This window comes from Marmota marmota, unplaced genomic scaffold (genome assembly GCF_001458135.2).
Source record: "Marmota marmota marmota unplaced genomic scaffold, marMar, whole genome shotgun sequence".
Taxonomy (NCBI): domain Eukaryota; kingdom Metazoa; phylum Chordata; class Mammalia; order Rodentia; family Sciuridae; genus Marmota; species Marmota marmota.
This window is the reverse complement of record NW_026000082.1, coordinates 2,520,017-2,544,575: the sequence shown is the minus strand read 5'-3', so window position 1 is coordinate 2,544,575 and position 24,559 is coordinate 2,520,017. Positions and strand designations below refer to the sequence as shown.

General features: G+C 39.1%; 1 protein-coding gene across 1 annotated transcript in view; it reads left to right on the top strand.

The window, feature by feature from the left end:
- The window catches only part of Cachd1 (cache domain containing 1), a 127,542-nt gene that overhangs the window by 33,902 nt on the left and 69,081 nt on the right, over positions 1-24,559 (top strand). Inside the window, exon 3 of the mRNA XM_015484907.2 lies at positions 14,936-15,042. Coding sequence (XP_015340393.1) covers positions 14,936-15,042 — 107 coding nt within the window. The remainder of the gene's footprint in view (positions 1-14,935; positions 15,043-24,559) is intronic.

Here is a 24,559-nt window from a genome sequence, read left to right as displayed (position 1 = left end):
GGGGGTGGGGGTGGGGGGAACTTCTCTTGCAAGGAATTCACAAACACAGAATTATGCCCAGGGACTCTATCTGGCCTGTACATATATTTTGTTTGGCCCTCACAGGTGTTTGAAAGTTTTTCAGATTTTTTTTTAAAGTTTTTAAATCCATTGCCAGCATTTAAACTTTGTGAGATTATATATTTTTAAAAGTCAAATATCTGTGATCTCTTGAAAAATTCACATTCCCACTTGACAACAGTCCACTCTCAAGAAATGCCCCTCCACTTTGAAGGTGTGTGCTCTCCCATTCACTGCAGTTCCCACCAGTCCGTGGTCTGAGGTATGACACCCAACCCATTTCCCCAGTTTTTATCACCTGCTTGGCCTATGGCAGTGCGTAAGTTTACAACTCTTGATTTTTAAGAGTTGTATGATGTTAACAGATTTGACTTAAAAAAGCGTCTTGTCCCTGTGAATTCCCTGCTATGCCAGCTTGAACTTCCATCTCCTTCTTTCAGGCTTTGAAAACTCTAACCCTTTTGCAGAACACTAAAGTTATCCATCCCTGAAACCTGGTTTGCACAGAGATGAGGCTTATTGTGTGCTTCTGCAACCTTTGTTCAGTCAGCAGACCCTGCTAAATCTGGGCTTTTATATAAACCAATCAATAATTTTATCTTCCACATTTTTTAAGCCCTTTTTCTCTTCTGTTCCGAATTTCTCCTATAAATGTTACTGCCTGTTGGCATTTTTAAAACTTTTGATGCTTTTAATAAGGAGAGAATAAAATAGGATATCCTGGGAAAATGAACTTAAGATTTTTATTCTTTTTTTATGTGTCCAATGGAGTTCAGTGATGTTGTCCTCATTCACTTAAGGCTTGTTAACAGCCAGTCTCGGCAGGAATTGGCATTAGGGCATCTAGGCCTGGCTTGATGGGCAAAGTGATATTCTGGTGGAGCTAGAATCAGTAAGCACCTTCTTTCCAAGGCTCTCTGAAGCCAGCCACCTGGAGCTAGGAGACTTCAGCTGAATGATAATTCTCTATGCCCATCAGGGAGACTTTAAAAGCTTCACTCATTCCAAAAAAATGAAGAAACTCTTGGAACCATTGACAATTGGATTCCTGCTATTTTATAGGGAGCTTTTGAGTTGGGCATCCACAAAGAATTATCCAGTCTCCAGGGAAGGCAAAAAGAACTCATTTCATTTTTAAGGAACCCATTCTCAGCTGGTACTCACTAGAACTTTTTGATTTGAGGAGTCAAGTCTTGTCACTCAACCTCGTGAGAGCATTGTGCTTCAAACAGGGCAGGTAGCATAGGTTCTGAGGTAAGAATCACAGGCTCCTGGTTATATTTCTCTTGAATAACCACTGTCAGAATCCAAAGAAACAAAACCAACAGGGATATGTGAGTGTGCATTCATGTACAGAGAGAGACGTAGTTATTTGTTTTAAGGAATTGACTTATGTGATTGTGTAGGCACAAGTCCCATATCTGCAGCATAGACTGGTAGTCTGGAGACCCACAGAAGAGCTGTAGTTCAAGCCCCAAGACAATCTGCTGCTGGGAGAATTTCTTGTTGCTTAAGGAGATCATTGTTTTGTATTTTTTATTTTCTACTAAGACCTTCAACTTGATTGGATAAAGCCCATCCACATTTTGGAAAGTAATCTGATTTTCTCAAAATCCACAATTTAAATGTTAATTTCAGCCAAAAAAGAAGAAGAAAATCCATCACAGAAATATCTAGAATAGTGTTTAACCACATAACCACATATCTGGATAGCAAGTGATACATCAAATTAATCATAATATCCTTAGAGAAAGGATAGAAAATTGAACTGTAAAACCTACTATGGAAATTAAAGTTTTATTAATCTTCAGATTGTCAAGAGGCTGCCAGCTCTTACTCCTAGAAAGTTCTGCTGTGTTCTTCTTTATTGCTCCCTTTTGAAGGTCAATGCTCATGTTAATGAATCCCTGGAAAGGAGTCTCAGTATTTAAGAATTTTTTTCCCATGTAAATTGGTTATATAATCTTATAACATGATTTAAATAAATTTCTATATTAATATACCTGGTTCCTTAAAAGCATCATTGATACCATACGAGCCTAAAATAAGTTATTAGAGAGTTTTTTTTTTTAATTTTGATGATTAACATGCTGATTCATAATATTCAGATTCTTATGCTAGGCTCTTTAGGAATTTATAGTAGATTTAAATGACATAATTTCCATTCTTCAGGGACTTAACCTCAAGTCAGGATTTTTGTTTGTTTTTAAAATAAACTCGAAAATGAGCTTTCATTTTGAAGGAGAGAAAGGTCTTTTAAATTTTTTATTTAATGTACTTATGTATTGGCTTTTCTGTGGTGCTGGTGATCAAACTCAGTTGCATGCTAGGCAAGTTCTCTACCACTATGCTACAACCCCAACCCTTATTATTATTATTTTTAATCATCTCAGACTCTACCATGCTGGAAATGAAATATCTTAAATAGTACAGACAGTTTTCTATTCACTTTAAGTTCAATTGTGATACAGATTATGCTGTAGTAATTTAGTGCTAAGACTAGATGAACCTCTACATTGTGCTACTTTGCTGTGTCAACTTAAGAAGTTCATTTAACTTCTTTGGTCCTCAGTTTTCTTAACTATAAAATGTGCAGTTTGAAATACACTCTAGACACTCTTCCAACTCTCAAGATTTATTTAATTTCCTCTAAACATCTTAGGAGGGTTGGTTTTTAACTGGAGCCATTTGCCATTAGAGGCAACTTTTCCTACTGTTCAAATTAGTGAATTCTGAATTCCATGAGGGCACTTGTGAGATACTATGCAGCAGAACCTATAGAAGTTAAATCAATTGATCGTTCATTCATTTTTTTTAAGTAGCTTTGTGGAATGGTTTATGAAAGAAGTACTTCTGCTGCATGTTGAAGTAGGGAAAAGAGAGCATAAGGAGATATGGAGGAAGAGATTTCCTGGAGCAAGGTGCCAACATGAAGAAAATCCCATGGATGGAAATGACCAGGAGTGCTGAGATGAACCTGTTTGGAGCAAATGATAGAAGAGGCAGCTAAGAAGTTGAACTGCCAGGGCACAATGGTGTACATCTGTAATCCCAGCTACTCAAGAGACTGAGGCAGGAGGATTGCAAGTTCAAGGCCAGTCTGAGCCACTTAACAAGACCTTGTCTTGAAATAAGAGATATAAAGGGCTGGAGATGTAGCTCAGTGGTAGAGCACTCCTGGTTTGGATCCCCACTACCGTGGGTAGGGGGTGCGGGGAGAAGTTGGATTAATATGAGATCATAGAGGATCTTAAGTGCTAGACTGAAGAATCTGAACATTATTCAGTAGGTTTCAGTCTCCGTACATGAAGTAAAGGACAGTGTGTATCCTTCATCATATCTTTACAGCCTGACACATGGTAGATCATAAATATTAGTAGCTGAATGAGGCAATTAATTTAAGAATTTTCAGAATGGGAGTAAAAGAATAAGACATAACATTAAATGAATTTTACTTGTTAACTATGTAACAACTGGAAGACCTGTCTGATTTCATTTATGTAGGCAGGGAGCAAGAACAGACCTGAATTTGGAAGTTGGTACACACTGTCAAGGTTTGGAAGAGGCCTGGGGAACTATATGCATGGCGGTACCACAAGCAGAGGGTTATTTATTTGCACTTTGTGTGCTCTTTCCTCTTAGTCACTTGAATTCAGGGACCCTATCAGATTCAACTTGGCATCAAATACCTTGCTTAAATGGGTCTTGTATAAATACATGACAAAGAAGTTAGTGCACAGTAGCATATGTGAGTTTTTTTCCTTAGTTTTGGTTTAACAGCAGTGATGGTGCTGTCAGACTTATCAAGTTACTTTACCTCTAGGCAGAAATCAAGCAGTGTTGTGTTTTTATGGCCTTTAATAATAGTCTCTGATTTCATCTGAGCATTATCCAACATTATAAGCTCTGATATAAAACTTACATTGATATTTTCTTAGTTATTTTTTTTCAAATATATGTAATAAATGTTATATGCATGATGAATTTGAAAATCCACAATACCAAAGCCATGTCTGTAGTATTTTGAACTCAACTTGCCTTTATCGTGTTGAAGGTAATAAATGTAGGAGTCATTGTACTAGATACTGTCTGGTAGACAAAGATGAATATAATCCATTATACCTTCAGACGCACCTAGGACACAAGTAGAGCAGGCTGCGGCAGACTGGCAAGTGCGTGACAGCCATGAAAGACCGTTTCAGAAGAGAAAGAGAATATGATCAGAGGCCTCTGATCATTTTGATGGAGAAGTGGTAGGCAATTACAACTTGAAGAGTGGAGCTTCCACAGACAGATCTAGAGGAATGCTTCAGACCAGAAAACAGCAGCACGTGTCCATAAAGCAATTGAGTATGGTGAGGTGGCAGGCCCAGCTGGAGCAGTGGACAAGGGATAGACTGCAGTGGGCTCAAAATCCTAGGTGCCTTAAATAGGCTTCTCTCTGTGAATAGGTTTTTAAGCAAGAAAAGGCTGTGGACAGGTCTGTGATTTGGGCAAATTAATTAGTGGGCAAGTGAAGAGTAACCAAGACGGAGGGGCAAGTTGCCTCTCATCAAATTTGGCCAATTTGGTAATCACAAAGTACTGAAGCTTGGAGGGACAACTGCAGGAAAGCAAGAGACATATGGTGGCACTGTGAAACCGAGTGTAAAAACGGAGTGCAGAATATGTAGAATCTGGCAACTAGATTTTACTGGAGGTTTGTGTGAGGAGGAAGATTTTTTTCTTTTTTCTTTTGGCAGTATGGGGGTGTTCAGTTTAAGTGGTGTCCCACATCTGGGACGATGGAACTTAACAGGTTAAATTGAGCATCTTAGAGGATGAGGGTCTGCTACTAAAGGGCAAAAAGAAGAGCAAAAGGTTTATAAGAGGAAAAAGAACTTAGTATGAACATGCTGATTTGGATTTTGAGTTGCATGAAGATCACCCTTCGGAGATGTTTGGCAAGCAGTTGAGATTAACATACAGCATCATTTTATTTTCATCACCAAAATATTTTTGCCCCATGGCAGCTCAGAAGAGAGAGCAAAATTGAAATATGTAGACTTATTTTTAATGTATTCTTATTTTAATTGACACACAGTAATTTTATGTGTTTATAGGGTACACTTTCATGTTCTATTACATGTATTCAATGTGTGATGATCAGATGAGGGTAACTGTTATATCTACCCCCAGGAATGTCTACCTTAATGTTTTGTATGAATGAATAGTGGAGTTTTTTTATAAAATGTTTCTAGATATAATACTGAACCAAATATAGGCAACACCTTTTTTTTTCTTTTTCTACTCCATTTTAAAGATAGTGCACACGGATGAAGTAAAATACCTAACTCCACATGTTTTATTTATTATTATTACTGTTCTTATGTGAAATAAAACATTGTGGCTTAGCACGGAACTTTTGTGCTTATGACTCTTGTTCTTTTGTTCTGTGTCACAGGTCAAATAATCTGACAAGCGTGGTTCTGGACAACTGAGTTGTGTTTTGTGTTTTAGTTGCAAAGTACAGTGTGACAGTATGACAGATCTTACTCTTTCATGTTGGTCTCCCTCCCTTATCATCTCACACTCCATCTCCAGTTTCTTTAACAGTTGCTGTTACCTGCAGGCAAAGTAAATGTTACCAATACAGCCTTTATGGATAGGACTGCCAGAAGGACTTGGTGGAGCTCAAAATTCAATGAAACAGAGCACAAAGTGCAGAGCACTTTGCCTTTCTGAAAACCTACTCAGTTACATTGTGTAATTTATATAAAAAGAGTAACATGTTTATACCTCAGTAAACACTTTCTTATTTTTTTTTATTTCTGTAAATATTACTTCTCTTACATTACATCCTCTGTGTGATTTCTGAACTACCTAGTTAGATGGGAACTATTTCTGCCCCAGATGGGGCCCTTTCCATCTTACATATAAAGAAAGAGGATCAGAGAGATTGTGGTAGAGCTCAGGGGAGTGAGTTTGGTTTCCTGATGTGGTTCTCTATTAATGTGGTTCTCTATAAATGATAAAATACTTTGACCAAAGGTAAAATTGGAGTGGTTCTTCTGCCATTGAAATGCTGAACTATGTGTTCCTTCTTGGAATTTCTGTTGAGGCTACTGAATGAGCATTCACGATTCTAAATTGACTGAGTAGAAAACCCTTGTAGTCTGGCTAGTTTGTTTCCCAGTTAAAGCCATGTTCCCACAGCAGTTTGTGTGATTTCTCTGTGTGTGTGTGTGTGTCTGTGTGTGTCTGTGGTACTCTTGGTGAGCATCTCACAGTGCGGTAGAAAGCACCTGCCTTTGGCTCTGCTGAGAATTTGCTTTCTCTATTTCTCTGAGTGACCTTCACTGGCAGAGGCCTGGGAGACCTGCCTCACGGCTTCCAGCATTGAATTTCACCAGCTGCATTTTATGGATTTTAGGCAGAGTTGGTTAGGAATTTTCTTTCTTTTAAAAATCTGGTTTTGGGGGGCTGGGGATGTGGCTCAAGTGGTAGTGCGCTCGCCTGGCATGCGTGCGGCCCGGGTTCGATCCTCAGCACCACATACAAACAATGATGTTGTGTCCGCCAAAAACTGAAACATAAATATTAAAAAAAATTCTCTCTCTTCTCTCTCTCTCTCTCTCTCTCTCTCTCTCTCTCTCTCTCTCTCCTCTCTCTTTAAAAAAAAAAAAATCTGGTTTTTAAAGCAAACTACCTAGTCAACTAAGAAATAGATCCCATCATAGCTGAAAACCAAAAACCTCCCCCTAAGCTTTTTGTGTGTTTTACTGGGCTGAAGTTTTCAAAGAAGTCCCAGATTTAAAAACCATTCTGCTTCTTTCTTGGGACTTGCTTTATCTGGTATGGTGATTTGCATTTCTATCTTAATACTCACTATTTTATTAACTTTTTAATGTTGAGTTAAAGTCTCAGCCCTTTAGGTTTTCTACTTTTACTCATTCAGCAGATAGTGACTGAACTCTTCCCTGGTCTGACCATGGGCTAGGCCTGAGATGAGGAGGCAGAGGCAAAGGGCTCTCTCCCTTTGTGTCCTCCAAGCAAGAAAAGCATCCAGATAAATATCTGTAAAGTGAGTTGAGGCATTACCAGAGTGCAGATGACTAGTGGTCAGAGGTGCTAGGCAGCAGCATAAAGAAAGCCTGTGGATCCCACCAGGCCACTGCTCCCTGCCTGTTTTTCTCTTTTCTTTGCAAAGGTGCCCTTATTTCTTATTCTTGTGCCCACATTCCAACCTGCTGATAAGGAAGACAGGGATAAATGTTTGACATGGTTGTGGACCCACTTCCAGTTCCCCCTAGATGCCACCCTGTGCAATCTCCCAATCTTTTGTGAAAAACAGATAATACTACCTGTTGGTGTATGGAAGGAAGACCTGAGATCACAAAGTCAGGGCCTCCTTGGCGATCTGCTGTGGTGGGGAAATGGTTAAAAAGAAATATGGTTGTCCCTGTGATACTGAGACCTTGCTAGAGAGAGAGGTACTTTTTACTTTGAAAGCCTTACCTTCCAAGGGCATTTGAAGTCAGCCCTTGTTTCCAGTCTGGCTGAATTGCTGAACCCTGAAAGTTTAATCCTCATTACTGATAAGAACAAAAAGAATGTGACTTATCACTCCCATCTCTGCAGAGATGGAAGGAAAAACCATTTCTCGGAACATGATTACACGTTATTTGACAGCTTTTCAGTTTGCCCATTAATTTAGGTGTTTGAATAAGTAAACTCGTGGGGTGGGGGGAGTCGAGTATCATTGACTTTATAAATGTGATGGTTCCTTTTTGAAGAGATCCTACTCTCACCCTTTTCCTCCACCATTCAAACAGAGTTTAAATATTTGCCAGTGCAGATGTTTGATTTTTATCTTAGCTCTTTCTTTGTTTAACTTTAGTCTCATGGGTGGTTAAGTGGAAGATAAGGGGGTTCTTGTTTAATTCTTTTCAACTGGTGTTGCTCAAATATTTGGAGAGCAACCTCTTCCCAGAAAGAATGAGCAGGCGGGAATCTGATTGAATGGAGGTGAAGAGCTGTGTCTCCAAGTTACAGCAAGCCAGACACTGTGAGGCTGTCACTAGGGCCAGGCTGTTTCTAGTGTCCACACCTTCCTTGACCAGCAGCTACCAGTGAGGGCTTTTGGTCTCCTTTGCTTCCCAGAAAAATGTGTGATGTTCTTAAAACGGCAGCAGCACCAACTCCATTGAGAGCCTCGTGGGGTTTGTTTTACAGTTACTCCTGAACTGATAGCAGGTTTTGCTTTCAGTAGAAAGGATATATTTTTTTTTAACCTTTTTTGCACTTGTCTCAGCATTTTAGCAGTGATTAGAAACAAGCAAACAAGTAAAAAATATCCCCTGCCCCAGTAGCCGTCATTATATTAGCTTTGTATATGGACTCAGTCGCTTTAAGCCTTGCTCTTCAGAGAAATCCACAGGGATTTGCTTTTTAAATCATTGCCTTAAAAACGTATCCACGAACAATACCGCATTTCACCACCACTCTTGCAAATCCACACAGGGGTGTGGTTTTTGTGCGCTATGTGATAAATTGGGCAGGCTTCCCTGGAAATGTTAAGGAAAATCCAGGATTCAAAGTGATTTGCCCGGCAAATCACCTTCCCTAGGAAATTTAAACAAAGACCAAATAAGATTCAGGAAGTAAAACCCAACTGGTGTGTGTGTGTGTGTCTGTGTATGTGTGTGTGTCTGTGTGTGTGTGTGTCTCTGTGTGTGTGTGTGTCTTTCATATCTTTTTCTTTCTAAACTGGGACTCCACTGCAAAGTTGATTTACACTGTGAATCGAGGCTGAATGAAATCCGATTGGAACTCACTTGAACACTGTTTTGATGTAAGATTCAAAGCTTCTGCAAATTTATTTTATCTTCTACATTTGCTGATCTCCTGCTTGTAAATCCTGTTGAAGGAGAATAAAAATGACTGCAGCCTGATGGGAATTAAATGTCTGAAGTTCAAAGCAGTTTGCACATCAGAGCAAACGTCAATCAAATGAACATCTTGCAAGGCAGGCAGGGAGTGAATTTCTCCATGGAGAAGAGATCAAAGTGGGAGTCACAGTTCTGTTTTCTCCCTCGGGATGCAGTTTCGATCAGTTGTTCATGAAAGTAAATCCAGAAGGAAGTTTTTTTTCTTTTTCTTTCTTTCTTTTTTTTTCTTAAGGGGGTAAGAGATGGAGTTATTTCTCTTGAAACTGAATTTCAGGAACTGTTTTTTTTTTCTTATGAAAAGTATAGGAAGCAGTTTTAATCCAATATCTCCAGTTTTTAGAGTCAAGGTCTAAAGGAGATTTAGATAGGATTTTTCTATTGCCATTACTTTTTTTAAAAGCATGCATATAAAGAATGAAGTATACAAAACCTCTTAAAGTGAATTGCCACCTCATTTTACATGATAATCTATGATTTTTACGAGTTCTTGACCTTTTCATAAACCTGGAATTATATAAATGTGACTGGCAACTAATATACTTCTCAATGTGAAATCTTTTCGTTTACTCCAAAGAGTAATTGACCTGCTTTATAAAGTATCTCAAGCGTGAACTTGATATTTCCCACAGTCTCCAAATCAGGGTGAACAGCATACTGCTTTTTATAAATCACTTTCCTCAAAGGCGCACGTGCATAAAACACATTCCTGTTTTTGGCTGAGGCAACTGTTCCTCCAGGGCCCAGAGGTAGCTAACGAGGATGGCTAAGCGTGTTTCACTCCTGTGCTGGAGTCAAGTAGGGTCTGGAATCCAGACAGAGCAGCAGCATTAGCGTGCAAGAGTGAAGGGCAGAGAGATGATCCCCTTTTACATTTGCTTGGAGGAATTCTCCTCCTAGCCTAGGTGGCCCACCTTTTCCTCCTATGTCTGGACACACTTTTCCTTCTGTATCTCTTAAGCCCCTACTGACACTTACTTCCTTACCAGACTGGCAGGTCAGTGGTGCAGTTAGTGAGAAAAGCAGCAGAGTAGGGCTTATTTCCAGGTTTTTCATGTGAACTTGGTTGGTGGATGGATGTGTGTTCCATGGCTGAGGTGCAGTACTCGTGAGAGAACTCAAAGCCATCCAATCTATTGTGAGATTAAGTAGCTGTTCAATGAATATTACTGAACAAAATGCCCAGAGCCTTCTGGTGACTTAGCTCTCTACCCTTTCTCATTATTCAATCAACCAATAAAAATTTATGGCATACCCCACATTCCCAGCAATGTGTTAGACCCAAGAGAGAAAAATAAATTCTCAAGTAACTTACAGTCCCATTGGGGGAAACCAAGACCACTCAAGTACATGAAAGTTTCTAGAGAGAATTCAGAGTTTTCAAGAGCTCCCTGGAGCAGGGAGGGGTATCAGTTAACAAGGATTCCAGAACAAAATCTTTTGGCATCTCATCCCCACTTAATACACCTTTATTTGGTATGTGAGTCAAGCAAAATAATTGAGATAATTTGCTTGTTGTTTACAATAAATCTTTTCAATGTTTGAATATTCACGGGCCTTCCCCCACTAAAATTTGTATGTTGAAACCTAACCACCAATGTGATCATCTGAGGAGAAATATTAGGGGCCTTTTGGGAATGATTAGATCATAAAGGCGGAGCCCATGGGTAGGATTAGTGTCTGCACAAAAGAGGCCCCTGGGAACTGCCTGGCCCCTTTCACTGAAGAAACCGTGAGAAGGTGTCATCTCTGAGCCAAAAAGTGGGCTTTCACCGAATACTGAATCTACTAAAGCCACAATCATGGACTTTTTATCTTCCAGAAATAAATGTGGGTTGTTTATAAGTCACCTGGTTTATGGTGATCTGTTACAGCAACCCAAATGGACTAAAGTAATTCATTTGTATTTTGTTGATAAAAGCAGAATCTAAAAACAATCTGTGTCCAATGGATACGACTATGATATTATGATAAGCCCGATTCCAAAGGAACATAAAAATTACAGGGAAAAAAGCCATATGTTTAAAAAACAGATTCATCAGCTTGAAGGAGGAAGGACTTATTATCAGCTGGACTGATGGGAGGAATTTGAAAGAGGAAGATGAGTTGAGCTGAAGAACAGGTGCAGTGGACCGGAGAGTCTGAGGTGGATCCAACAGGAAGCACCTGTTGAGGGACCAGTGTGATAACAAGTGTAGGCTGGGAATTAGTGGAAGAGAAGGCTGGGTAGGTTATTTTTATTTTATTTTATTTTTGTAGTGGTAGATGGACAGAATGCCTTTATTTTGTTAATTTTTTTTTATGTGGTGCTGAAGATCGAATCCAGGGCCTCATGCATGCTAGGCAAGCTCTTTGCCACTGAGCTAAAGCCCCAGCCCTGGGTAGATTATTGATGACAAGTACTATATCATGAAACTCTTTTATGACTGACAAATGTTTACTAAGCACAGACTTTTGTTAATGAGTCACTTCCATTTTTACTGTTGTAAAATGTTCGCTTTAATGTTTTTAAAGATGATCTTTGCAGTGAAGGAAGTAAAGTGATCCATAGTAATAGTTCCCCTCGTCTCCTTGGTTCGTCTGAACCAGTTATCATTTCACAAAAGCCCAAGGAATCTAAGCCTCCAGGGTGATCGCAGAGGTCCTGGCTGTGGACGCTCCATCCAGGCAGACAGGGGCTCTTAGGCAAGCCTACACTTTTCCTGGGATGATTTTTCAGTACCCATCCTGAGTTGCCCCTTTCAGCAAGTTCTCCCTTATGCATCACTTAAATGAGACAGAGTGGTGTGTGACTCCTCCCTGGAAAGGCAAAGTTGGGTTGTGGATTCAAGTCTGTCTTAGGTCCCTGACTTGCTCTGTGACCTTTGGTGTCATTTTTCTCTACCACGAAAGGGGTTCATAATTTGTATAGCAAAGTTTAGTTGTGAGATTGTGAGATGCAGACATACCTAAAAACTACTCTGTCCTCTTGAACCCAAATCAAACTGGAAGATCCTCTGTCCCTAGTCTCTTTTAGGCATACTGGAAAAACTGTGTTCCCTTGGAAAGAAATTTGATTGCTTTATTTCTAAAAGAATTTTCATGGCAGAAGCAAAGGGCTCTTCATCTTGATTTGGAAGAGTGCTTCTTTTTTCTCAGAGGCTGTCAAAAGTCAAATTCCTGTACCTTACCCCAGCCTCACTAAAATCAAACTCTCCAAGGATAGATCCAGGAATCCACATTCCAGCATGCTTCCCAGGTGACTGTGGAGCAGCTAGAATTTCAGTCATTTATAACCATTCAAATGAGTCACACGCCTGCCTTGCTAAGATTTCTGGATCCTAAGGAGGGTCCAAAAACCAGGGCCAGGCTCCATGGATATTCATGAAAGACCAGCTAATATGAGCACCTACTTTTGACAAGAACAGTGCTAAGTATTATGTACAAAATGGTGAGCAAAACCAACAAGATATAGTGTCTGCCTTCCTGGGAAACCTTTCTATTTATAGCACCTGATCTATAAAATCTGTCTATAAAAAGTACACAAACAAGCCAGGCACTGTGGCCCATGCCTGTAATCCCAGCAACTCGAAAGACTGAAGTAGAAAGATGGAGAGTTTGAGGCTTCCCTCAGCAACTTAGTGAGACCCTGTCTCTAAACAAAAAATAAAAGAGGGTGGGGATGTAACTCAGTGGTAAGGGCCCCTGGGTTAAAACACACACACACACACACACACACACACACACAGAACTGTAGATTTAAAATTGTGTTTTGAGAGAATATGGAAGTACTCTATAAAAGCTTGGGAAGTCACCCACTGTTAGAATAGGTCTTCCTAAGGAACCGGTGTGTGAACACAGCCCTGAAGGATGAGGAGGTAAACAGTCAAAAGACCCTTCTAGACTTCTCTTGTCCAATACGGCAACTGTTCTTCAGTGACTATTCATCTTAAAGATTAAATAAAACAGGAAATTTGGTGTCTGACTTACACTAGTCACATTTCCAATGCTTAGTAGCCACATGTGGCTACACTATACTGGGCAGTGCAAAAATTGTGCCTATTCATCATCTTGGAGAATTCCCTTGGCCTGCCCTGGTCTAGACCAGGGGTGGTGAAACAAGTGTGACACACCACCTACTTTTGAAAATGAAGTTTTATTGGAAGCCAGCCACACTCAACTCTTTATATATTCTCTGTGGCTGCCTTCCCACTATAATGGCAGAGTTGAATAGTTGCAACAGACCTTATGGCCCACAAAGCCTAAAGTATTTATTATCTGGCCTTCTATAAAAGCGTTTCGTAAAGAAACTGCCTTTTCATGGCTAGCTAGCACATGAAGAGGAGTGAGATTATGGTGATGCTGCTTTGCCAGCGCACACACACGGGCAGCTGCTGCTGTGTTAATCTTGTCTTTTTTCCTCCCCATCTGTGGCTTTTAAGGCAGCAGTCTTCTCGTCTAGACAAATTGGAGCAGGTCCAAGGAAGAGCAACTTTGTTGGTGAAGCAACTGTGTCCTTTGAGGCACAGTTCATGTTGATGTAATTCTGCACTGGGCTAGAGGCTAGACTAAAGGACTCTATGTTTTCCCCCTTTTTGTGGTGCTGGGGGGTGGAAGCCAGGGCCTCATGCATGGGCAAGTATTCTACCCATGAGCTACAGCCCTAAAGGACTGTGAAATTCAGTTATCTCCTTCTTTGAGGTGCTGTGTAACAAAACAAAACTTTTAACTTCTGCTGTTGAAACTGACGTACCTCGTGAAATTCTAGCTTCCTTGTTTATTCAACCAATGTGATTTTAATAGTTCATATCTATTATGAGATGTGACCAACAGACAATAGAGTTCAAGATCAAATGGATCTTGATTTTGAAGAGCACCTCTCCTAAGTTATGTGCTCATGGAATTTCATTAATTACACATTTTACCCCAAGTTTTAAAAAATCCTAATATAAGCTTGAGTTCTTTTGAGTATCTCAAAGAAACTTCAGGAGACCTCTCATCTGAAACCTAAACAAGTTACATGGAAGTTTAAAATCTCTTTTGATACATTTGGATTAGATTTGCTTAAAAATACTCTTAATGACTATATATAAATTTATTGGCCCATGTTCCTAATACATTTTTTCAGATTGTTGTTTTCTCTAGCAAATGAGTAATTGATTATTAATAGGTATTGTTGATCTGCTATGATCCAGAGTTGTACTGTTGTTTTGCTTATAATAGTAGCATTGTACTACCACACTGAAAAATCAAAAAAAGAGCTTGGCCTTATTTGCATTACAGTCTAGCAGGTAGAAGTTCTGTGTCTGTACTGAGAGAGGAACTTACATACATCATTTATAATCTTTCTGAGAGCTTTGGAAAGTAAATTTTATTATCTCTTTTTTTTTCCAGATAAGGAAACTAAGGCTCAGAAAAACTTATTAAGTTTCTCAAGGTCACACAATTTAGTAGAGACACAGAAGAGCTTCAGATCCAGACTTATTATGTCCCTTTCAATGCTGTCTATTTTTGTACTATTTCATTTGTTTTCAAATAGGATAATTTAAAGAATATGGTTTCACATATAACCCCAAAGCTCAAGTCTGAATTTTTATGATTTTAGTCAGTCTGAATTTTGTCATCTATTTTTTTAATCCCCTTAGCATTGAATTTGATTTCTAAATTTTTTAGACACAGATGTTTTTTTTCCCATATTTTATTGATATTTTGTTTTGTTTTTAAAGGCTGGGGATGGAATACCCAGGGCCTCATGTATCCTAGGCTGGTACTCTGTTGCTGAGTCACATCCCAGGCCTGAATTTTTTTTTTTTTTTGAATATTTAAGTTTTTAATGTTAAATCACTATTCTCCTGTTTATTGGCTGAACTTTTTTGTACATAGTATGAACTATTGTTTTTGTTGTTGGTTTTTCTAGATCAGAAAACCCCCAAATAAGCATTGTTAATCTTACTTTTCTATTGTTTCAGATTTGATGGGAACTTTAATACCAATGTATCTAGAACAATCAGTTGTGATCGACTTTCCACCACTGTTAATAGCCGAGCCTTCAATCCAGGACGAGACTTAAATTCAGGTCAGTAATTTGTTTGTTTTATAAGGGTGAACTATTTTCTATCAAGTTTAAGTGGAATACAGGTATTGCCTCAAACATTTTCCCTCACATTTTGAAGAAAATTATCACATACCCAGAATTGGATATTTCTTTCTGGTAAGTTAACCCTCAATAGAGAGAGAGGAAAAAAAAAATCAAGCTGGCATCTACTGTCTAGTTATACATATGGCATGTGCCAAGGACCTTGCTAGACTCTTCAATCCATTATCTTGTTTGTTGTGTGTTTTATATTTGTATTTTAAAGGTTACTTTAGAGACCTAGTTATGTTTGCAACAAGAATTGTTGGACTTCATTTGCATTGCGTATTTATAATTTTAAATTTGGGGGTTTTCTGGAAGAATGATGGAAGAGGTTTTCTACCAGTTAATGTTACCACATAATATCATAGATTCAGGTTAAACTTTCTTCCTGTCTAATTGGAACTCAGGTCCATGCAGTGGTAATGACTACTAGCTACCTATGTTTATCTAGCTCCTGACAGCGTCAGAGTAACATGATGTCTCTGCTTTCTTGCCCTGGAGTTCCACTTCATATTTCTCCCGTTTTGTCTTGTGTACACTTGCTGATTGATGGATCTCAGAGCCTGGAGGCTTCACCTTTTTGGAGCTGGAAGAAATTTTAGAAATAATACCAGCCTCAATTTTTAGATATTACTGAGGAAGAATCCAAAGCCCAGAATGGTCCTAAGCTTTCCTTTATTACTGGGAAGTTGAAGGATAAAATCCTTGAACATGAGAAATATATTTCCCAAAGCCCAGTTCTTTTGTAGACATGCAGAACCCAAGAGAGAAGCCATAGGATGAGAACATTTACTTGTAGGGCCCCATCCAGTCTCTGGGAAAGAAAGATATAATCATGAGGAACTGTATACACAAACCAGGTAATCTACTGGGTCTGGAAAAAAAAGACTTAAAAGTTTTATATTTCTTAGAGATAATAAAACTATAGCTGCTAGATAAATGGTCCAATCCAAATCTGCCAGGCACGTATTCTCTGGGCCAATATATAGTAGAGTCAATAATTTTTTTTAAGATTTGCTTTAATATTTTTTTAGTTGTAGTTGGACACAATATCTTTATTTTATTTATTTTTTAATGTGATGCTGAGGATAGAACCCAGGGCCTCACACGTGCTAGGCAAGTGCTCTACCACTGAGCCACAACCCCAGCCGAAGTCAATAATTTTTTAATTGGTCAGAGAAACTGAAAGCCTTCAGGAGCAGATAAGGTTTACTGCTAGAAACGAAGATATATGAGAATATTTTTCAGTAATAACAGAAAAAAAAAAGTAGATAAAAGTATGGAATGGCAAAAAAAAAAAAATTAAGTGTGGAAGATTTCATAACTGACACAGGGCTCAGAGCTGGCACTTTATTCTCCATGTTCTCAAATTCAGTACTTTACCTCTTTCCCTGAAAAAAAGTTCATTAACACAAGACATGTGACTGGGTCTGAAGATTTGAGGTTGAAGCAGCAATCTTTTAATGGAATCAGATCTAAGTGTGTCCCAAAAATGTACAAGGTAATTTACTATTGTATGTAGTTATTATTTTTTGCAATTCATGCGAACTTGTGGGGTTATTTATTTGAATTAATAAAGAAAACAGTGCATTACATCATGTACAACCACAAGAATGGGACGTTATACTTTATGTATGTATACTATATTCAAATACATTCTACTGTTATCTATAACTAAGGAAAAAAAAGAAATTTTTAGTACAACTGGTAACATCACAGAAACTATAGTATTTCTGGAGAAAATGATTATTACCATAAATGATGAAATATGAAATAGTTTGTCATTGGTAATATAATTTAATCATATTATTGGTAATATGATTACCTATGAAATATACAAAATGCAAGTACAGTTGCCTCCCAAGCAGCACCACCAAGTCAGTCCCTAGAGTTCAGCTGACTGCGTCTGTCTCTACACTGTTAATAAATCTTATTCTTGTTTTCATAATTTGATAAAAAAGAGAGAGACAGAGAGAAAACAATGCATTATTCATTCAAACAAGATCTAGAAGGATCTAGTCATTAATGATAGTGGGTATATTTAAGTGATGGAACAGTGGTGTATTTTTATTTTCTTATTTTAATTAAGCATTCATAGCTTTTATAATCAGCTTATTATAAATCAGCTCCTGATTATTTATAATACCTAGTATTATGTAAATACTAAGTAAACAGTTGCTATACATATTGGTTAGGGAATGATGACAAGAAAACAATTTTTACCTGATAAGTACAGATTCAGTTTATTTCTGAATATTTTCAATCAAAGATTGGGTAAATCCACAGATAGACTAACTGTACTTTCAAATATGTTTGTTCTCTTTTTTGGTAGCTAATACCTTGCTTAACATATCTCTGACAACAGATCCTCAGTCTGGTGCTGAGTTTCTAGCAAAGCTCTGTTACCTCCTGGCTCTATGATTGGGACAATAAGAAAGGGCAAATTGGGGCAGGCAGGTGGTACATGTTCACTTGTGTCCAGAATGAGGCTCCCCTGCCAGGGCCACCAACCTCAGTGAGTAGGCCAGACCTTGGAGGATGTGGAAGCTTCTGCAGCCAGGGCCACATTCCCATTTCCTTATTTTGAAGGATCAAATCCTTAAACATGACAAAAGTATATCCCAAAGCCCAGTTCTCTTGTAGACATACAAAACTCATTCATGCATCATTACTAGTAGTATTATACCTTTTTCTTAGTGGATACAGAAAAAGCAGTTTTTCCAAGCTATTGCCTCTTCTCTACCAATTGGAAATAAATACATAACAATGTGTTCAGCAGTTATTTATTAAGCATTCTCTACATGGTAAATTCTAGGCCAGGAGCTATAAACAAAACAAAGAACAAAATTCAGAGGTTAAGAGCTGTAGATTTTGAACAAATAGACAAGTAAATGCCCAGGTCGATGATGAGGAGTGCCTCTGTGGTTCCACTGTGTCCCAAGGCGAGCCTGATGAGAGGAGCCTAATGCTAGGTGTTCAGATCGTGAGGCGTCACCCTGCTGAATGGGTGATGCCAATTATCAAAGCGCTTGAGGCTGCAAGTTGGTCTCATTCTCTCTTTCACCCATGTGATGCCTTCCACCATGCTTCAAGAAGACCTCCAGAAGATCCTGTCCCTGGACCTCAGATTTCCCACCTCCAGAGCTGTGAGCCAAATAAACCAAATAAGTTACTCAGGCTGTGGTATTCTGTTGTAGCAGCACAGAACAGACTAAGACAGATGCTGTCAAGGAAAAATAATTCAGAGTTGAGACAGGGAATGCTGTTGTTTGGGGTTTTGGTGTGGAAACAGGAGGAGACTTACTGTTTTATGTAAGGGCTCATTGGTGAGATCTGAAGAAGTGGGGGCTGTAAGTCATGAGGATAACTGGTGAAAATATATCCCATGCAAAGGTCTTGAGCTAGGAGAATGTTTGGTGTGCTCCAAACTGCCAGAAGCTGTGATGGAATGAACGAGGAGGGAGAGTAGAAGATTAGGTCAGATAAGTAGTTGAGGGATGGATCACCAAAAGCCTTTCCTTACTGGCCATTTTAAAGATTTTTAGCTTTTGTATGAATAAAATTTAAGGCCATCAGAGGATTTGATGCAGGGAAGCAATCTACTTAATTTGAGCTGCTGTGACAAGAGAAAGGCCAAGATACAGGCAGCTAAATGAGATGCTTATTAGACGCCCAAGTTGAAAGGACTTTGGACAGTTGGCTATACAGGCCTATAGACCAGGAACAGAGTCAGACTAGAGATTTAAATTTGGGGCTCATTATGTCTAGGTGTAGTAATACCTCAGTCATGGAACTTGCTAAAATCATATAGCAGATGACTGGAGTTAGAAAAGAGAAGAACTCCAGAGACTGTCTTGGGACACTTTGTCACTTAGAGGACTCTCAGAAGCAACCCAAAAGGAATCAGAAGGGACAGTCAGTCTCCTAGGGAGAGAACCAAGAGGAACATCTCCCTGTTTCAAAACACTTTCTTGGGGAGAGATTGACTGTCCGGCAGTCCCAGTAAGTGAGGGTTAGAAACCTGACCACAGGACTTAGCGACATACAGTCACTGGTGAGCCTGAGAAGAGGTGCTGGGTGGAGTAGCAACGTAGAATGAAAGGCTGATGGCTGTGGGTTTAAGCTCTTGAGAATGGAAGAGAGAAGTTGAAGACAGTAATTGCATGAGGTTTTGCTTAAAGAAAAACTGAAGGGCCTTAGGGGTCCAGAGTGTATTTTTACATTGAACGAAGTTAGAGCAAGTTCATGTAATAAAGGGAATGATCCAGCAGAGAAAAGCTAATGATACAGGAACCTTCTCCTCGATGAAGTGAGAGATGGTTGCATCACGGGTAGAGCGAAAGAAGAGGGAAGGAAAAGTCAGTGATTAGAGATGCCCAGAGGATGATAGGTGTAGTGTCACAATACCTGGAAACTGGGGACATTCCTGCTTTAGTAATTCTATTTTCTTGGAAAATCAAGAAGCAATATCATGAGCTAAGAGTTAAAGACCTATTAGTTGAACTACAGTTACATTCTGTTACTAAGATTTAGAGTAAAACTTAGCTACACAAATGATCAAGAACCCCTACAAGAGCTGGGGTACGATTCAGCAGTAGAGTGCTTGTGCAGCTTGCATGAGGCCCGAGGTCAATCCCCAGCACTGAAAAAGTAGAAGAATCTCTATAAAGTGCAGTGTTTGTTGTTAAGGGAGTTAAGAGAGTTTGAAAACTAGAGTGAAGATGACAGGGGTAAGTAGAACATAGAGACTAGATGTTGAATTTTGACATTTCTAAGAGCATGACTCAAGTGTAACCTACTGCCTACCAAGAGTTGTTCTCGGCACAGTTGACACAGCTAGATTTACAAGCAGCCTTTGGCAATATTTAGGTATTTAAGAACTGATTTGCTTTTGAAGTCGTGTGTCGCTCTAGCAGGCAGCGGCTGAATCCCAAAGTCCACATACTTGAGCAGTTATTTGTAACATGAGAGGAGTGGTAGGTGGTGAAGGGTGACCTCAGAGTCCCCCCTTTTCCTCCTCCTACAGTGCATACCCCCTTTTCAGAGCAGAGTTAATGTGCTCCTGGGCTATCACATGTCCGATATTTACATCTGTAAGATGTCCAGCCTCAGGCTCTTTCAGACTGTATATAATCCATCAATGAGCCCCTAATTGATAACACAGTTTCAGATTGCTGTTCAGACTAGCTGGAAACAGACTCACATAAAATATAAACCATTCTTAGATTAATTTATCCAAAACTAGGTCATGTGTTCATCCATCCAACACACATGTGCAGTCTTTTTCTTAAAACACCCCTGCCAGATCTCTACTTTCTAAATTGACTCCTTGTCCCTGATTCCATTCAAGTAACTAAAGTTTGACAGTGCATGTGTTATATTATGGTGCTGGTAATGTTTTGCTCAGTCTCTTTCCTGCTTTTATCCCTCATTTCTCACTCTCTCTCTCTTTTTTTTCTTTCAAATTCCTGCTGAGCTATTTTCTTGTATGTGGCCTGATCCCTAAAGAGAGTTTATTTGAAGAGTCCAAGGAAAGTTGCCTCTTGCTCTCTTGAGTTATGCAATTGAGGTGAGAGTGGAAGTGGGAGTTAGTCTTTCTTGCTGAAAGAAAAAGTGTCTGGACTTTCTTTATTGTGTTTGATTTTTTTAAAGAGTATTTGAAGTTACAAACTTCGATCTTGGTAACGTTGCAGTCTTCATTGAGATATAGGATTCATGGGGTGTAAGGGGCATTTAGAAGTCACGTTACAGAGGTAAATGCTACAGGAGGTACAGGTGGGCCCCAAAGGCTATAGACTGCTAATTTCAGTAGCTTCAGCACTTCTGTGGTGAGTAACCACTGCTCTCCCTTCTGTAAAATGCACATGGTTCTCAGGCTGGGGTTGTGGCTCAGTGGTACAGCGCTCGCCTAGGATGTGTTCGACCCTTAGCACCACATAAAAATAAATAAATAAAATAATGGTGTTGTGTCCAACTACAACATAAAAATAAATAGTTTTTTAAAAAAATACACATGGTGCTCAATTTACAATGGTTTGACTGATACTGGTACAAAGGCAAAACTCATTCATTAGAAAATACATTTGATTGTCGATCTTTTCCCAGGATAGCAAGGTGAGGTTTGATACCCACTCATGATGCTGGGCAGGGAGATAGCTGCAGCTCCCGGTTAGTCACCTCAATCAGGAGGGGAGACAACTAAAACTCCACACTGTCCTATGTTCCTTAGCTAGGATGTACAGTAGGTTAAGTGTATTAAATGCATTTTTCTACTTAACAATACTCTTAACTCACAGTGGGTTAATCAGGACAGAGCTCCATTGTAAGTCAAGAAGCATCTGTTTATTAAAAATGATCTATTATATAAGCATTGGCAAATTCTCCTAGTAACAAAAAAAAAAAAGAAAGAAAGAAAAGAAAAAAAAAGAGCCATGCTATATCTAAAATAAAAGAACAACACTCTGCCAAACTAGGAATCTCTGGTTCTTTTTTATGCCCAATTACCCCAGCTGCACAATTGCATTAGTTTCATTAAAGATGTGGCAATTACTTATATAACATCAAAAAACTATTCAGTTTCTCAATTCTTCTACTCCTATGATTTGGTTTATTTTCATCTATTTATGTGGATATGTACACAAACATGATCAAGTGAAAAACAGAAGGTCCTTTTTTAACCCTGACTTCCCCCTCAAGTTACTAGTTCGGAGTCTAGTCTGCTTAAAGTTCCTCACAACAACCCTATTTTATTGATTTCAGAATTTTTTGTAACTTTATTTTATTTATTTATATTTTTTTAATGTGATGCTGAAGATTGAACCCAGTGCCTTACACATGTTGGGCAAGCACTCTACCACTGAGCCACAATCCCAGCCCCCATTTCAGAATATTTTAAAAGCCATATACTGATATATATTTTTATACATAGGTTCATAATGAAGAGAATGTGCTAGAGCACACTTATGAAATATTTTTAGCATATGAGATCATAATGACTAGAGATGATTTTTAACTTAAAAATGTATGTATGCGCACACATACTCATATATACATTTTTACATTTTCTTATATCATTTGGTGATGATTGTATAATATCGTTGAATTACCAGTCCAATTCAGTTTAACACTTAGATTTTCCCAGCTTTCAGGCACAGTGGCACACACCTATGATCCTAGCAACTCAAGAAGTTAAGGCAGGAAGATGGCACGTTCAAAGTCAGCCTTAGCAACTTAGTCAGACCTTGTCTCAAAATACAGAATAAAGAAGGCTGGGGATGTAGCTCCATGGTACTACAAAAAAAAAAAAAAAAATCCTGGGTAGAATTTCAAGTGACTCCTCTACAATTGCACTTGACTTCTTTGTAGCCATTGACATATAAACCTCATTTTTGTAACTGTCATCCTTTGGTCTCTATAAAATTATTTTCTGTTATTCAGCCTCTTCTCAGACCTTTTTGTCTTTCTTCCAGGGCTTCTTTTCCTCTGTCTCTTTCCTCTGTCTCTTTCTCAGCGTAGATGCTCCCACACACCCTCACTAATTGTCACCCCCCTGAAAGTTCTCAGTCAGGTTAACCCACACCCCAGTTTCTGCACGTGCTGCTAAATTCCAAATCTCTAGCTACAGCCCTGGCCCAATGCTGAATTTATTTACTAAATAACCACCTTCAGTTTTTCTCTCTATGATTATCTTATTGTGACCTCAAAAATCAAACAAAAACCAAACTTGCCTCTGAACTCCCCAATCTGGGTCCCCAGTCCTGGTCACTGGCACCTGCATCCTGGTTACACTGTGAATCTTTCCTCCCCTTTTCTACCCTTCAGAGTTGTGTTGGCTCAGCTGCCATTCCTTTGTGTGACTTTGCTCCATGACATATTCTTATTATAGCATGTTGATTTTTTTTCATGTTGGACATCTGCTAGACTTTATGCTCCTTTCTGTTTGCTCCTTTGTATGCCAGGGGCCTGATCCAGGTTTTTGCCCATAGCAGGTACACAGTAGGTCCTTATGGAATGTTAGAATGAAAGGAGCTAGAATTTTCTTTATGCTTTTGTTTCTCCATTTTTATGGTGGAGCAATCAAGACTTCTGAAGGATCTCAGTGTGGGTGGGGGGGGGACTGTGATTTTGATTTATTATAAAGTAGCTCCTGATTTTCTTAGCTTAACAGCAAATCTGCACACATAAAGGTCCCAGTATATAGAGTGACACAGGCTCTACAGATGAGTCATAGTCTTCAACATTCATAGGAAACTCCCTGTGAGGAGTCCAAACACACTATGTATACAAGGTAACCAGTCTAGTGCCTCTTTATGTGTCATAATTGATTTTATACATTCATGTTATTCTTGCCATAGAAACCAAAGACAAGTGTCAGCATCATTTTATAGATGAGAAACAGGCCAGAGAAGTCAACTGATCACCTACAGTGAAATACCAAATTCTTGTAATTGACATGGCTAAATATTATGGGTCCTGACTCCAAGTCTAAAGGCCTCCCTATAATAGATCACTAAAGACATGTTTCTCTATTGCTATGTTTTGCCTGCTGACACTTGAAAATCTTAACATCTAAACCAAACCTAGAATCTCTGCACTCACCCAGACCTCCTTTTGGCCTGTGCTTCATATATCAGTTATGAGCAGTTTTGCTTTGCTGCTTGCCTAAGCTTGAGACCCAGAAACAACCCTGACTCCTTCCCCACTCTCCTTTATAAAAAGCTTCTCTCGGCTGGCAATTGCATGTAGTTCCTGTACCAGACACCAAAATAATGAAGATAAAGTTTTTGCCTATAGAGAGTTTAAAACCTAGTCGTGTGTATGTGTACATTGGTGGGAGGGGAGTGGGGGAGAAAAGTCAAAACAGACAGTAGGGTGCTAAGTTAAAAAATGATAAAAGTAAACTGGGGCACGTGACTCAGGCCTTGTGCTCTGATCTGAGTCTTACAACGTGAATGGAAATTTCCAGATGAGACATTTGTAGCAAGTACATATTTTGAAATCTGTAAAATGAGTTGCCAGAATGGATCTTTGTTTCAGAGGGAATGAGCATCAGAAAATAGAGCAGCACTAAGCCATATATGAATGGATCATGTATGTCAGTTTGGGTTTGGTTTGTTTTTGTTTGATTTGTTTATGTTTTTACTCTGAAGGCAACCAGCTGAGGGGCCACTGGAGGGATTTGAGGATGGCAAGAAGTGTAGTTAGTCTGGCAAGGAGGGGAAATGGGCGTAGACTGTTCTATTCATCCAAGAGTGGGTAGTGGAGAGGGACCAAGGCATATGCAGGATGGCTGGATGAGGGTTGAATGGGGTGGGGTAAAGGGTAGAGTCGGTGTAGATCACTCTTTGAAGTTGTTCAAGAAAAGTAGAGAAATCCATGGTAACTTGGAATATAGGAAGGTCTTTATTGTTTTTGCTGCCATTAATATACTTTTTAAAAGTTAGATATATTTGAAAAT